The sequence below is a fragment of the Rhinopithecus roxellana genome, chromosome 2 (assembly GCF_007565055.1).
Source record: "Rhinopithecus roxellana isolate Shanxi Qingling chromosome 2, ASM756505v1, whole genome shotgun sequence".
NCBI lineage: Eukaryota > Metazoa > Chordata > Mammalia > Primates > Cercopithecidae > Rhinopithecus > Rhinopithecus roxellana.
In genome coordinates this window covers 20,952,617-20,968,365 of record NC_044550.1, presented here as the reverse complement: position 1 = coordinate 20,968,365, position 15,749 = coordinate 20,952,617, and the positions used below count along the sequence as shown (strand labels likewise).

Sequence of the window (15,749 nt, the reverse complement as noted above, 5' to 3'; positions counted from 1 at the left end):
CCTCCTGAAGTACTGGGATTACAGGCGTGAGCCATGGCATCCAGCCAGAAAAGCATTAAGGTAACTCTCCTCTGCTAAGTAGTTACATCATGCCAGTTAGTAGATACATTTTCCTCAACTGAGGAAAACAGTCAAAATTTACTGAACTCCCCAGGTACTTCAGCTTCTGCATTCCCTGATGGTTCAAGGTCTCTGCTCTCTACTCAAGAGATTGAAATAAGCTTGTTATGGCTTTAAGAGATGGTCTTCGCCGTGTGCAGGGGCTCACGCCTGTAATCTCCGCACTTTGGGAGGCCGAGGAAGGCAGATCACTTGAGGTCAGTTCAAGACGAGCCTGGCCAATATGGCAAAACCCCATCTCTACTAAAAATACAAAAACTAGCTGGGTGTGGTGGTGGGTGCCTGTAATCCTCAGGAGACTGAGGTAGAATTGCTTGAACCCAGAAGGTGGAGGTTGCAGTGAGCCGAGATGGAGTCTGGGCAAGAGCGAGGTTCCACTTCAAAAAAAAAAAAAAAAAGTTGCCAGCCAACAAGTTGGGCAGAGAGGCTCATGCCTGTAATCCTGACACTTTGGGAGGCCAAGGCAGGCAGACTGCTTGAGCCCAGGAGTTTTGAGACCAGCCTAGGAACACAGTAAAACTGCTTCTAAAAAAAACCAAAGATGAGCCAGGCATGGTGGTGCCCACCTGCAGTCCCAGCTACTTGGGAGGCTGGGGCAGAGAATCACTGGAGCCCGGGAGGTGGAGGTTACAGCAAGTCACGACTGCACACCAGGCTGGGCAGCAGGAGTGAAAAACCTTGTCTGAGCTGGCAAAAACACTACATAGTTCCGAAGAAAAATGAGGTCTGAATTTTAATATTCTGGTCTGGATAATAAATCCAATGTAGATCAGAAACTATACCCTTGACCCAAGGTTTTACATACAGTAGCTCACTCATTTGTTAAATAAGGAGTTCTGAGCTCTCAAAGATACCATTTTGAACCGAACCATTTTTAAAAGAACAGAGGGTTTAAACACAATCTTAAAAAGGTTCCATTCCAAGGAACTAGAATACCCAGGTTTCTATCCCGTGAAACTTGCTGATGTAAAGGAGATACTATAATAAGGATCAAAAGGATATTAAAGGTTCAGATAGAAGGGTCATTCCTCCCAAACCACCCCTAAGTCTTAGCCCACAAAGGGAAGGACATTATGCTCCAATGCAGCGGTAGAGCTGTCACCAATAAAATTCTAGCAATCAGTGACCACCAATTGTTTCTTCAGAAAAAGTAACCCACTGGCTGGGTGTGGTGGCTCGCACCTTATTACCAGCACTTTGGGAGGCCGAGGTGGGTGGATCACCCGAAGTCGGGAGTTTGAGACCAGCGTGAGTGACCAACATGGAGAAACCTCGTCTCTACTAAAAAATACAAAATTAGCTGGGCATGGTGGGGCATGCCTGTAATCCCAGCTACTTGGGAGGCTGTGGCAGGAGAATCACTTGAACCCAGAAGGCGGCGGCTGTGGTGAGCTGAGATCGTGCCATTGTACTCCAACCTAGGCAACAAGAGAGAAACTCCATCTCAAAAAAACCAAACCAAACCAACAAAAAAAAAAAAAAACAAGAAAAAGTAATCTAAAAATTACAGGTCTCCAAAATACCATACAGAAGCAAAATTTGTATACTAACACATTATAACAGAAAAAGAAAAAAATCATACATACAGCAAGTCTTTTCATTTTTATTACTCAAAAAAGTTTCATTTTTTTATTTAGCTTTCTGACTCTGTGCTTGTGCCTTCAACACTTTCACAACGATTTTCTGCTCCTCGATAAGGAAAGCACGCTTGATCCTAGAAAGGAAAATACCAAATTAATCGTTTCTTTAAAATGAACTTCATTTTTTATTTAGCATAGAGAAGGCAAACATTGTAAAAGAACTAAGCAAAGCAATCAGGGAACCCAGGAAACTACGGGAAGCCCACAAATACAGAGTAAAACTTAAAAGCTGAAATTCATTTAAAGCAGGATAATCCTTCAATTTCATGCCAGTAGTTATCTGTCCTCCTCCTCAGTCAAGATAAACTATAAAGTCATCCCCACAGGAGACCACTTACAAGAGCTCTAATTTATTGTTAGGATCCAGGAATAGTAGTATTTCTTGATTTGCAAAATGTCTTAGAATATTTTAACCGTATTTTTGAAAATTCCCAGTAAAAAACAACACAGAAGGGGCTATGTGCTACAAACTAAATTAAAAGGTAAAGGGATATTAGCAAGAGACACCTCACCAAGAGCAAGGATTTTAGAGCCTGTTTACGGCCAATTCTACCACACACTAGCTGCACACTGGACAAGTTACCTTCTCTATATTAAGGTACAAAATAGTTTCACACCTATTTAACAGGGAGTTTATGAGGATTAAATTTGGAAAGATTTTCTCATCTTTGAACCTCCACCCGGGGAGTGCATTTTACAGATCACTATCATTACAGTGTTGCACAGGACCTAGCAAAAAGTAGGTCTTCCTAGCATTTGTTCAATCGGTTACCAAGAGAGGTAAAGCACTCCTCTTGCTTCAACTTAAACCTTCCCCCACCCCATTTCCCATTGGTAACCCTGGTTATCAAATAACCTAGCCTCAAAACTCTGGGTTTTCTAATTTCTTCAAATCTCCCCCAAGTGATCCTATCAGACACACATACAACTGATGTCACTTAAAAATTCCCCTAACTTACTCAAAGCACAGACCACATGCAGACCTGCTCAGCATCACAGCTAACAATGCTAATTTCTAGGCTATCCTGTAAACCTAAGTTCAAATCTTCAGGAGATAAGGCCTGAGAATTTGTATTTTTAACAAATTTTTAATAAATGTGCCCAGGCCGGGCGCAGTGGCTCAAGCCTGTAATCCCAGCACTTTGGGAGGCCGAGATGGGTGGATCACGAGGTCAGGAGATCGAGACCATCCTGGCTAACACAGTGAAACCCCGTCTCTACTAAAAAAATACAAAAAAACTAGCCGGGCGACGTGGCGGGCGCCTGTAGTCCCAGCTACTTGGGAGGCTGAGGCAGGAGAATGGCGTGAACCCGGGAGGCGGAGCTTGTGGTGAGCTGAGATGCGGCCACTGCACTCCAGCCTGGGTGTTAGTCTCAAAAAAAAAAAAAAAAAAAGTGCCCATCTGATTTTGTGTTCAGCAAAGTTTTAGAATCAAAGGCTGGGGGGAAAAGCCAAACTTCCTCAGCTTTAAACTCATGACTTAAATCCAATGTACATTTCCATTTTCACCCACAATGTGCCAGATCAGTCTGTCCTTTCCTTGCCTGGAATGCCCTTTTTGCACTCCAGGCTGGGCTACAGAGCGAGACTCTGTCTCTAAATAAATAAATAAAGCTAATCTACCTTTTATTCTGTAAAATCCCTCATAATCTGGCTTTTCTTTTTTTGAGACAGTTTCGCTCTTGTTGCCCAGGCTGGAGTGCAATGGCGCAATCTCAGCTCACCACAACCTGTGCCTCCCAGCTTCCAGCAATTCTCCTGCCTCAGCCTGAGTAGCTGGGATGACAGGCATGCGCCACTACGACTTTTTGTATTTTTAGTAGAGACGGGGTTTCTCCATGTTGGTCAGGCTGGTCTCAAACTCGCAACCTCAGGTGATCTGCCTGCCTCCGCCTCCCAAAGTGTCAGGATTACAGGCGTAAACCACCGCACCTGGCGATAATCTGGCTTTTCTACCTTTGTTGTCCATCATCTCCTGAAACCCTATGCTCCAGGCACATGAGAACACACAGCTCTTCTGTTCCTACATTTTTAACACCTTCCACACTCCATCTATGTTTGTCCAAATCACTAAGAGAGACTTTCTTACCCACCTCCTGAACAAAACCAAGTTCCTTTTAATCTCCACATCTAGCATAAATATGTCCCCAAATTGTTACTCTGAATATCATTTCTTGCTTTGTGCAGCATCAATTATCCATAGTGAAGGAAGGATTCTCAGAATGCAACTGGTTTAAAATGAATTGTTTCACCATTGTACTGATTAGCAGACAGTGTAACACACACACACAAGAATCTGCTAAAGAAAGCCCATTTAAGCATTTAACTTACCTGTCACGAACACATTTAGCACACATGGAACCACCATAGGCCCTGCTGACATGTTTCTTTGTTTTGGACAATCTCATAAGAACTTTAGGTCTTACAGCACGAACCTGCGTTAAGAAAAACATTAAGATTATTTTGTGATGCTTTAACAGAAATTTCCCTAAATTTTGTTAAGTGTTAAAGGCAAGTTTAAAGTAGGTTAAACTTAAAGTTTAAAGTAGGTTAAACGGAGATGCAGGTTACAAAGGAAATGGTGTACTGATTTATCTGAAAGGCATTTCACCGCATTTCTCAGATTGGTTTAAAGTCTATGTTTTTGGCAGATTTGGCTCATGGATGATTAGTAATTCTCAACCCTCTTAGTGGTAACCTCTCCTTGATTCATTCCACCATGAAGGGATGAAAGCTCAACAAGTTCAAGACTTGTTAGGCTGCTCAAAGTAAAAGGTACACTCACCCCTCGAAGTCTGCCTGGGCACACACCACATGCAGATTTTGGTGCTTTCCCAACCTTCTTGGTATAAAGGTAAACAATTCTATTACCAGGGGTTCGGGACCTAGAAAGTGAAACAGTCAATAGGTTAGCATTTTGTAGAGTAAATGATAATATATACTTAAAATTTTTAGAAATACTTACAGCCTAGTTTTGTTAGAGGCTGTATTGTAGGAAAGCCTACGTCGGTATGTCAAACGCTGGACCATTCTGAGTGCCTAAATTAAGAACAGAGTAACATCAAGTCTTTCCATTGTAATAGTAAATAAAATCTCAAAACAGCATCATGTGGTTTATTTCATTCACGTACAAATCCTTGTATGTAACACCCTTAAATTAAGATGTATTATTTATGAAAGAGTTCCACATTTCAAAACTACTTGTATTTAAAGGTGACTGATAAACAAGAGGCCAAGAATGTTAGCTTTCCTGATGGTAATCAAACGTGGTACTTCCTTAACATTCTGATGACCAGGCTCCTTACTCAGAGTCTGATTTTGTTTGGAGTGGTGTCCAGAAAAGGGCTACGAGGCCAGTTGAAGAAACACTGCTTTAAACAAAGACACAAGAAGTGAGCTCTGAAGCCCAATCCTTAACCATGCCATTTATTGGGAATACATAGGGCAAGGAGCTAGCCTCCTTATCTCTAAAATGGGAATTCTGCCTACTTTATACAGCTGTCATTAGGACTAAACGACGTGAGCTATTCCTCCCAACACAATGCCTGGCACATGTATCAGGGTTCAATGTCTTGCCCTAAAGCACCACCTGCGTAAAGGCATACCCTTTAATACTAATTTTGATATTACCCAAGTTTCCTTGGGTTATGGCACCTGCTTTCTTCCCACTTCTGGCAACTTGATGTTATTTAGCAAATCGGTTATACAGATATGCTTATGAGCAACTTCGTTAAGTGAACTACCCAAAGTAAAACATAATCAATATTTGAACTAAGTAAGTCTTCCCATTCCACACCTTGTAACCACTTCATTTCATAACAATATTTTGTTATTTAAAACAGCCTGCATTTGTCGTCACAAGCCTCTCACTATAAAATTAAACTAAAACAGAACTACCAGACGCCAAAACTTGACACGTAAAGTCAGTGCGAGTGATTTATGAAGCCACTATTCTGTTTGCATTTCCAAAAGCAAGACAGAAACTTCTCTCTCACTAACACATTTTTCTCTTCCTAGACATGGTCCTTGGAAACAGAAGCCAAATAGCGAAACCACCACCCGAACTTGCCGGTCCCTGCCCTCCCAAAGACTAACGAGGTGTACAGGCGTGCTCTGGAAACGTGGGTGCAAAATCTGAAAACGTTCGGCGATTTCCCAGTCTCAGACCGCCAAACCACAACTCGTTTGTCTCCAAACGCTGCACTTGGAAAGGAGCAAAGTCCCGGGTGGTGAGCTCTGGCTACTCGCGGCTTTGGAGGGGCCACCAAGAACAAGGGATTTCCGAAGATCAAAGAAAGGAACTTCCTCACCACCAACCTCCCTGTTGTGCCCCTTACCCCTACGCCAGCTCAAATGAATGCCCCTGTGAGCTCTAGGATTCCTCGGCTCCTCGGATGGCAGCCGATTGTGAAGGAAATAAAAACAGGGAAAAAAGAACAGCCATACCTGCAGACAACGTCCCCGGAAGAGGAAGAAAAAAGCTTTTGCGAGTTCAAAGGTCAAATAGAATTGCGCAGGACAGGAAGTTGCGTCGAACCAGCGGCGCGTCGGAGAGTGCGCATCCTTGTTGTACGGAAGCCGACGCACCTCTCCGAAGTGGGCGGAGATGCAGGGAACCGCCACGTTGTACGGCAAGCAACTTGCCGCCCCTCTGTGGGCGGGGTTGCACACTGGCTGTCTCTATCAAGGCCACACAGAAACCTATTGGGAATCTCTGTAGAAACAAACGCAAATGACAAGCCGCAAAGGGCAGAGGTGGGACAAAGTCAACTTCCTTCGTTTTCATGGAAGCTACATGTTTAATCTAAAGGACTCCAGCTCTGTCATTAGACCTGGGTTTAAATCCCAACTCTTGACATTTATGGTTAAGGGACCTTCGAGGACCTTCCCTTCTTTAACCTTCCCTTCTCTTTCATTGTCATTTATTCAGAGCACAAGCTTTACAAACAAATTGGGATTTTAATCCAGTGTCTGATAATTATTAGCTGTGTTACTTTGAGCAAGCCCTTAAATGTCTAAAAGGAAGATACTAGGAACTACCCTGCCGTGTTATGTCATGATCAAAGGCATTATGAAGTTAAAGCACTTAGCACAGGGCCTTATAGAGAGGAAGTGCTCAGTAAATGATTGCTAATCTTATGATTATGTACAAAGAGCTACTTGAGGCTTTTCATGGGTGGTAAAGTTTAACCTTTAAAACAGTATGTAAAATTTTACATTAAGTGCGTGTGTGTATTTTTCTGAGAGGAGGGTCCCTGGCTTTCATCACCCTGTCAAACGGATTCATGACCTCTAAAAAGTAAAGAACTCTTTGCCTGGGCTCTAAGGGAGAATGCTAAACGGGGCCTTTAAGTTTTTAGTCTTAGATTAGGCTGCCTGGAAACACACCTCAGAGAGACTTGAGTGTTGGTTTATGGGGAGCGCTCTTAGAATGCACCTCCAGGAAGCTGAGAAAGGCGGGGTCAGGTGATTCACAACGTGGTTGCAACTGAGGCCGCAAGTGTTCCAACAGGGAGCTCTGGAATTAGAATAAACATCATAGTTGTCCCAAACAAGCTAGGAAGCTCTGCCTTTGTGCTCCCACATCAGCCAGTTCTCGGCATGCTGCTCCCTGACCATGGGTGAAGCACTTTCCTGAAGCTGAAGGTAACGTCCAGTGAGGAAGAGAGCTGTGAGGCAGCTGCATTGCCCCAGAAGAGAGGATTTGGGTAGAATATCCCAGTACCCACTCAAATTTCTTTCTAGGGTTTCTAATCCATCTGGCAAATGAAGAAAGCAGGCAAGTGACTGAGGGCATGTAGTCTGTCTTGAACTGTGAGGCCTATTAATTCTATCAAGCCTCACATCGCTGCCATCTTTGTCACAACACCAGATGGAAGGCTCTGGTTATATCCTTCCCTCTGCTCACTCTCAAATAGCTGCTTCTCCCCTGACCTTGTCATCAGCTGCTTCCCTCTTTTCCAGTCCTTTGATTTTTGTCTTCTGAAATCTTTTTCGTCTCTGTGCCAGGCATTGAGATGGAAGCTTGCATAGAGAGACAAATGTGGTTTTTGAATAAGTGCACTAATGAATGTATTTACTTGCAATATGTTCTCTATATTTCAAGAGAGACTTTGCAGAGCAGAAGAGAACAGGAGATGGGAGCCCTTGCCACACTATATTGTTGTTTACATCACTGTCCGTGCCTTCGCCCACTCCAGTGGATAAGAATAGTGGTCTCATTATTGTAGTTTTCCCTTAAGATACTTAATCCAGTTCCATAATACTATTTTTCCCTCTCTTTAAATTTGTATTTGCATTTTTTCTTGATCAGTCTTGAGAGAGATATGGCGATCTTATTAAAAACTTCAAAGACAGCCAGGTACAGTGGCTCATGCCTGTTAATCCTAGCACTTCGGGAGGCTGGTACAGAAAGATCACCTGAGACCTGGAGTTAAAGATCAGGCTGGGCAATATAGCGAGATGCCCATCTCTGCATTTTTTTTTTTTTTTTTTTAATTAGCCAGGTGTTGTAGCACATGCCTTTAGTCCCACCTACTCAGGAGGCTGAGGCTGGAGGATCACTTAAGCCTAGAAGTTTGAGGCTGCAGTGAACCATGATTGTGCCACCATACCCCAGCCTGGGCAACAGAATGAGATCCTGTCTCAATAATAGTAATAATAATAGATGTATGAAACTTTGGTATATGACAAAGGTAATAGATTGGTGGGGAAAGATTTGTGACTATTCAGTAAATGAAGTCGGGAAAAATGGTTATACATATGAAAAGAAAAAAATTGTATCCTTAAGTCACTCTACACAGAAAAAAAAAAAAGAAACCTTAAATGAGTCAATAATAAGGCTTTAATTTATTAGGAAATATAGGTGAATATCTTATAGACCTTGGAGTAGAAAAGGATTTTTTAAACAAGACACAAAAAGCACAAACTCAGAAAAGACCAATAAATCTGACCACATTACAATTAATAGCTTTCATCCAAAAACCCTTAAGTAAGCAAACGTTAAACCTCAAAGATTCCCAGTCCAAGCCAAAAAAGTATGATAGGTTCACCTTATTTTAATTTCACAAAAATTTGTAAAGTATGTATTAAGTGCACACAGAAATTAATGAACAGAGAACAAAGAGAGATTAAAAAAACAAATGAGGTTATTTAGGCCGGGTGTGGTGGCTCACGCCTGTAAATCTCAGCGCTGTGGGAGGCCAAGACAGGTGGATAACTTGAGGCAAGGAGTTCGAGACCAGCCTGGCCAACATGGAGAAACTTCGTCTCTACTAAAAATACAATAATTAGCTGGGCGTGATGGCAGGCGCCTGTAATCGCAGATACTCAGGTGGCTAAGGCACGAGAATCACTTGTGCCTGGGAGGTGGAGGTTGCAGGGAGCCAAGATTGCACCACTACATTTCCGCTGAAGTTTGCCAGCCTGGGCAACATAGAGAGACTCTGTCTCTAAAAAAAATTTTTAAGGGATTTTGTACATGTGATTATGATTACTAATCTGTAGACTAAAAATGAAGCCAAAATTAGAAGGAGAATGAAGGAATGTGTTGCAAGACACCAACAGCTTTTGTTATGCTAAAAATAGAATTCATTATTGGCAGTTGTTTTTCCTTTCTTTCAGTACTTTGAATATATAATTATATTGGATTTTCTTTTTTACTTCCATAATCTATTGAGAAGTCAGAAATTATAATAATTATTTTTTTTTGCTTCTTTAAAGAGAATTTGTCTTTTTTCTCTAGTAGTCCTCTAAAACATTTTCTCTTTAGATTTAGTTTCTAGTAGTTTTAGTATGATATGCTTAGGTTTGCTCTTCTTTTTATTCTGTGGGTTGATAGGGACATTTAAGTCAATATCTTGATCTCTTTCATGAGGTTTAGAAAATTCTCACCCATTTATTTGTTCAAATATTGTTTCTGCCCTATTCCCCACTCTCTTTCTGGGACTGCAGTTGCATACTGTATCCATATCACTGTATCTCAAGATATTTCTCCTGGTAATCAGTTGCTGTGTAACAAACCATTGCAAACTTAGTGGCATAACATAACCATTTTAGTATGCTCATGGATTACATGGATCAGGAATTTCTACATGGTATAATGAGAATAGTTTGCCTTTACTATGTAATGATTGGAGCCTCAACTCGGGGGTAACTTGAACAGCTAAGGTGTGCATGGGTTCTCTAGAGAAACAGAACCCATAGGATATACATTTATTTATTTATTATAGGAATTGGCTCATGTGATTATGAAGGCTGAGGGGCCCTGCAATCTGCCATCTGCAAGCTGGAAAACCAGGACAGTTGGTGGTATAAGCCCTAGTCTGAGTCCAGAGTCCCAAAAGCCAGGAGTGCTGATGATCAAGAACAGAGAAGATGAATGTCCCAGCTTAAGCAGAGAGAAACTTCACTCTCCTCCACATGTTTTTCTATTCAGACCCTCAACAAATTGGATGATACTCACCAACATTGTTAAGGCAATCTTCTTTACTTAGTATACTGATTCCAATGCTAATCTCTTCTGGAACCACCTTCACAGACACACAGAAATAATGTTACCAGCTCTCTGGGCATCTCTTAGCCCAGTCAAGTTGACACATGAAATTAATCATCAGGCTGGGCATGGTGGCTCACACCTGTAATCCCAGTGGCTTTGAGAGGCCAAGGTGGACAGATTGCTTGCGTTCAGGAGTGTGAGACCAGCCTGGGCAACATGGCAAAACCCCATCTCTACCAAAAATACAAAAAGTTAGCCAGGTATGGTGGTGCACACCTGTGGTCTCAGCTACTCAGGAGGCTGAGGTGGTAGGATCACTTAAGCCTGGGAGGCAGAGGTTGCAGTAAGCTGAGATGGCACCACTGCACTCCAACCTGAGTGACAGAGTGAGACCCCATCTGAAAAAAAAAAAAAGAAATTAATCATCACGGGGTGGGGGTAGAGGGCGGAATTATCTGAATTCTTTTTCGTTTAATGCCTGGATTGGGCTGCTTCAAAGGCTGGGCTCTCATGTGGAACTGTCAACCAGAGCAACTACATATAGCCTTTCTATAAAGCTTAGAATTCTCACAAACAGCAATTTGGTTCTGGGAGGGGGGTTCTCAAGAGAAAGCATCTAGGAAAAAAGCATTCTAAGAGTAACAACAGAAGACGCATGGCCTTGGAAGTCACATAGCTTCACTTCAGTCATACTCTATTGGTTAATGGTGTCACAAACCTAAGAAGATTTGAAGGCAGTAGACATATATCCTCATTCTTGATGGAAAGATTATCAGTGATTTAAAGATTATATTTTAAAACCATCATAGTTTCTTTCCCTCTCTTTAATATTTAAATCTTTTTGTTCTTACATGCCTCATTCTGTTTTCTTCTGACCTGTCTTCCAGTCCAGCAATGTCCAATGTGCTGTTAAAAACATTGATCAAGTTTATAATTTCAGTTATTACGTTTTTCTATTGTAAACTTTCAATTTGTTTCTCTGTTTATATTTCCTATTCTAGGCTGAAATTTTCAGTCTTGATTTTTTTCCTTGAATCTTTAAACACATTTAGCGTAGTTATTTCAATGTTTCGTTATCTGGGTTTTCTTAGGATCTCTTTCTACTGTCTGATGTTTCTTTTGGTTTTATGAAAAATTGATTTTAGGTCCTAGATATTTACTCATTTTCTAAGACCACATTGTTTTAATTCAAGATGCTTTGTATCATATGATTTAATATCTAGTAAGACTGATCCCTCCCAATGTTGTTCTACTTTTTCAGGGTTTTATTGACAATTCTTACTGATTATTACATACACATTTTAGCATCAACTTGTTTAACTCCAGACAAAAGTTGACATTTTTATGTGTCAATTTTGTATATTAACTTCGGGAGATTTGACATCTTTATGATCCTGAGTCATCCTATCTAAGAACATGGAATATCTACTTGCTGTGTCCTTAAAGTTTTATCCCTAAAAGCTCTGTACATTTCTTATTAGATTTATCTCTAGGTATTTTATCTATTTTGTTGCTAACATAAGTGGTATACTCTTTCCCACTACTCCATTTAATTGTTTTATTTTAAATTGAAGGCTATGGAGTTTTGTCTATTCGTGTATGCCCTGGTACCTTACTGAATTATGATTGGTATTAACTTTTTATTGATTTTATTTTTTTCAGATATTACCTCTTCCTTTCTAATTCTTACACCTGTTGTTCTATCCCATTGGCTAATATCTCAAATGCAATATTAAATAGAAATAGTAGTCTAGATTAATGGCATTTTTGTCTTATTCCCAAATGCAGGAAAGCATCCATGTTTCTCCACTATGACATATGTTAATAAGAAAATAGCCACTAATTACCATTTCTTTTTTTAAACCATGTCAGGAATGGATATTAATTTACGAGTTGTCTTCTCACTATCTATTGAGAGTTTAAATTTTCTCCTGCCACTTATATTAAAGTATAGCATATACACTTATGTACAGTATATAATGCTTGGGAATGATAATGAATGACTATGTTACTGGTGTATGTATTGACTATACTATACTTTTCTCATTATTTTATTTATTATTATTTTTTTGAGTCAGAGTCTCAGTCTGTCACCCAGGTTGGAGTGCAGTGGTGTGATCTTGGCTCACTGCAACCTCCGCCTCCTGCTTCAAGCTATTTTCCTCCTTTTAATCTCTTTACTTGATCTCTTAAAAAATGCCTTTATTAATCCTGTGATTATTTGTGAATAGGCCAATTATAGTCATGTGTTGCTTAACGACAGAGATACATTCTGAGAAATGTGTTGTTTCATCTTTGTGTGAACATCATAGAGTGTACTTACACAAACCTAGATGGTAGAGTCTACTGCACACCTAGGCTTTATAGTATAGCCTTCTGCTTCTAGGCTACAAACCTGTACAGTATGTTACTGCAGTGAATAGTGTAGGCAATTGTAACACAATGGTAAGTATTTATGTATGTACACATATCTAAACATAGAAAAGGTAGAAGAAAAATATGGTATAAAAGATAAACAATGGTACACCTGTGTAGGGCACTGACTATGAAGGGAGCTTGCAGGACTGGAAGTTGCTCTGGGTGAGTCAGCGAGTGAGTGGTGAGTGAATGGGAAAGCCTAGGATATTATTATACAATACGGTAAACTTTATAAACACTACACATTTTATATACACTATATATATTTATAGTGTATATATAAATATAGTGTATATATAAATATATAGTATATATACAAATATACAAATATATACTGTATATAATATATAATAAATATATAAATATAAATATATAGTGTATATTTACACTACATATAAAAGTATATATAGTGTATATGTATGCTATATATATTTTATATACACTAAATTTATAAAAAATTTTCTTCAATAATAAACTAACCTTAATAAGCTTACTGTTACTTTTTTACTTTATAAAGTTTAAAACAAATTTTTAGCTTTTTGGTTTTTTGGTAATAACACTTAGCTTAAAACACAAACACATTGTACAGCTGTACAAAAATACTTTCTGTCCTTGTATCATTACTCTATGAGCTTCATTCTCTTTTTTAATTTTTTTTAAGCCCTTCTGTTAAAAACGGATACACGCACACATTAGTCTAGACCTAGACAGTGTCAAGATAATCAATATTACTGTCTTCCTCTGCCACATCTTGTCCCATCTTGTCTTCACGGGCAATAACATGCATGGAGCTGTCATCTGCTATTATAACAATGCCTTCTTCTGGAATGCCTCCTGAAGGACTTGCCTGAGGCTGTTTTACAGTTAAGTTTTTTTTTTTTTTTTTTTTTTTTTGGTAAGCAGGAGGAGTACACTCTAAAATAATGAGGCCAGGCATGGTGGCTCATACTTGTAATCCCAGATACTTGGGAGACTGAGGCAGGAGAATGGCTTCAACCGGGAGGTGGAGGTTGCAGTGAGCCAAGATCACACCACTGCACTCCAACCTGGGTGACAGAGTGAGACTCCATCTCAAAAAAATAACAATAAATAAAATAATGAGAAAAGTGTAGTATAGTCAATACATAAACCAGTAACATAGTCGTTTATTATCATTCCAAGCATTATGTACTGTACATAAGTGTATATGCTATACTTTTATACAGCTGGCAGGATGGTAGGTTTTTCTACACCAGCATTACTGCGAACATGTGAGTAACATGTTTTACTATGATGGTTGTGATGGCCACCACATCATTAGGTGATAGGAAAGTTACAGCTCCATTACAATCTTATGAAACCACCGCCTTATGTATGCAGACTGTCATTGACCAAAATGTCATTATGCAGCACAAGACTGTATATAAGTTACATTACATTTTGTGTATTAAAAGGATTAACTGGTTCAGTGTAAACATTTAAAATATGTCATGGCTTGCTTGAGCTGTAATTTAGCAACAACTTTTGCTACAAAGAGTTAAAATATCAGAGCCACTCTAAATAACCACTGTAAATTTTAGAAATAGGAATTTGAAACAAATTAGATTTTTCTAATAGAAATGTTCTGAGCCTAAAGCCCTAAAGGGGAGTAAGGAAACCAATTAACTTTAATTTAAATAATCATGTCTTCAGTAGCAAATGAGCCAAGTTCTATTGTTAAAGAACAACTGTACTAAATCCCTGAAATGTTGGATTCAAAATGGCATAAATGCAGTGGTTTCACATCTTACTAATGAATTAAGTTTCTATTGGTCATTGTAGCCTCTGCTTGTTGTCTTAGTGGACATTGTTTAACTAGAGTAGAGGAAGGGAATGATTGAGATTAAGGGTAGAATAATTATGTGCAATTCCCATTTATGTTCCTATTGTTAGTAACTTTTTAAAAGCAACCAATGAAACAGCTAATAATTCTATTCCTGGGAAAAATTAAGAAAATCTGAGCAAAGCTTATTTTCTTCTTCTAAAGCTTGTATATGTAGTATATGATTTTCTATTTGTACTTGCTATTTAAAAACAATGTATATATAATGATTGAGGTCACCATGCTGTTTTATATACAAACATGCCCAGTATTTATAACCACAATGACTGAATTTCTGCCTATGTCTATAAGCATTAAAGCAACCATCAAAAAGTATTAATAAGGCATATATTATTAATAAGATATAATACAGTAGATACTAAACTCATGCCTGGAGTTTTATTCTGGATGAGATAATGTAGTAGAGTAGGAAGAGAATGAGTTTGGCAAGCAGTTTGAAGCCAGATGATGGAAAGTTTTAAATGCTCTGCTTAAAGGCTTACATTGTTTCTCTTGTGCCTTCTCTTTTGATTTCTTTCTCCTCACGTGCTACCTTTGTGACCTTCAGAAAGCAAGTTAACCTCACTGAGACTGTCTCTTTATCTGTAACATGGAAGTGGGAATCCCATATTGTGGGTGTGCTGGGGGAATTAACGGAGATAAAGCACGTGGCTGAGGCTGGCACACCATGGCTGCTCAATAGATAATTGGTGTTAGTATTGTTTTCTATAAATGAAATGCTGCCTTCTGTTCTTCCTTATTAACCAGTTTTGCACATCACTGTTACATCTTATACCTTACTAATGTTTGGTGGGTTCTTAGGAGAACCTTTTTATTTCCTTGTGGTATTTTGGGGAACTCTAGAAAAACCACTATAGAATTTATCAAAATGGAAAAATAGCATGGATTGACAAAAAAGGGCAAAAGGAGTTAAAAGGATTAGTGTGTCAACTCCTTAACTTTCTGGAGATCCTTTTTTTTTTAATTTTTATTTTTCCAAAACGTAGCCACTGCCTTTGTGTCTTGCTCCATGACCTGTGTCTTGTTCCAATTATTTATGCAAATGAAGACAACTGTTTTCCTATGAAAGCTTGGTGAAAGGATGCTATAGAAAAATCCAGTGCATTTTCATTATTGCTTGCTCAACAGCAATACTCTTTTGTAGCAAGAAGAAAATAATTTTGCAAAATGCTCCCCCACCCCCACATGAAAAGTAAAAAGTACATAATATCA

The 15,749-nt window shown here is 39.3% G+C and overlaps 2 protein-coding genes across 2 annotated transcripts in view; one reads left to right on the top strand and one right to left on the bottom strand.

The window, feature by feature from the left end:
- Window positions 1–1,703: 1,703 nt before the first annotated feature.
- Window positions 1,704–6,265, bottom strand: RPL34 (ribosomal protein L34). Its single transcript, XM_010379088.2, has 5 exons — window positions 6,208–6,265; window positions 4,727–4,800; window positions 4,547–4,646; window positions 4,093–4,196; window positions 1,704–1,834 (listed from the first exon to the last, which is right to left on the bottom strand). The coding sequence occupies exons 2-5, from the start codon at window positions 4,789–4,791 to the stop codon at window positions 1,750–1,752; spliced, it is 354 nt and encodes a 117-aa protein (XP_010377390.2). The 5' UTR covers window positions 4,792–4,800; window positions 6,208–6,265; the 3' UTR covers window positions 1,704–1,749.
- A 129-nt stretch (window positions 6,266–6,394) lies between these two features.
- Window positions 6,395–15,749, top strand: part of LOC104674695 — an 84,077-nt gene continuing 74,722 nt past the window's right edge. Inside the window, exon 1 of the mRNA XM_010379086.2 lies at window positions 6,395–6,516. Within this exon, the coding sequence (XP_010377388.1) occupies window positions 6,494–6,516 (23 nt within the window). The 5' untranslated portion in view covers window positions 6,395–6,493. The remainder of the gene's footprint in view (window positions 6,517–15,749) is intronic.

What these genes read in the sequence shown, in the direction of transcription:
- RPL34 (XM_010379088.2), bottom strand. Translation starts at nt 4,791, where the DNA reads ATGGTCCAGCGTTTGACATACCGACGTAGGCTTTCCTACAATACAGCC. An exon ending in GCCCAGGCAGACTTCGAGGG is followed by an intron (nt 4,197 to 4,546) that starts GTGAGTGTACCT and finishes TTCTTAACGCAG; the next exon opens with GTTCGTGCTGTAAGACCTAA. An exon ending in GCTAAATGTGTTCGTGACAG is followed by an intron (nt 1,835 to 4,092) that starts GTAAGTTAAATG and finishes TTTCCTTTCTAG; the next exon opens with GATCAAGCGTGCTTTCCTTA.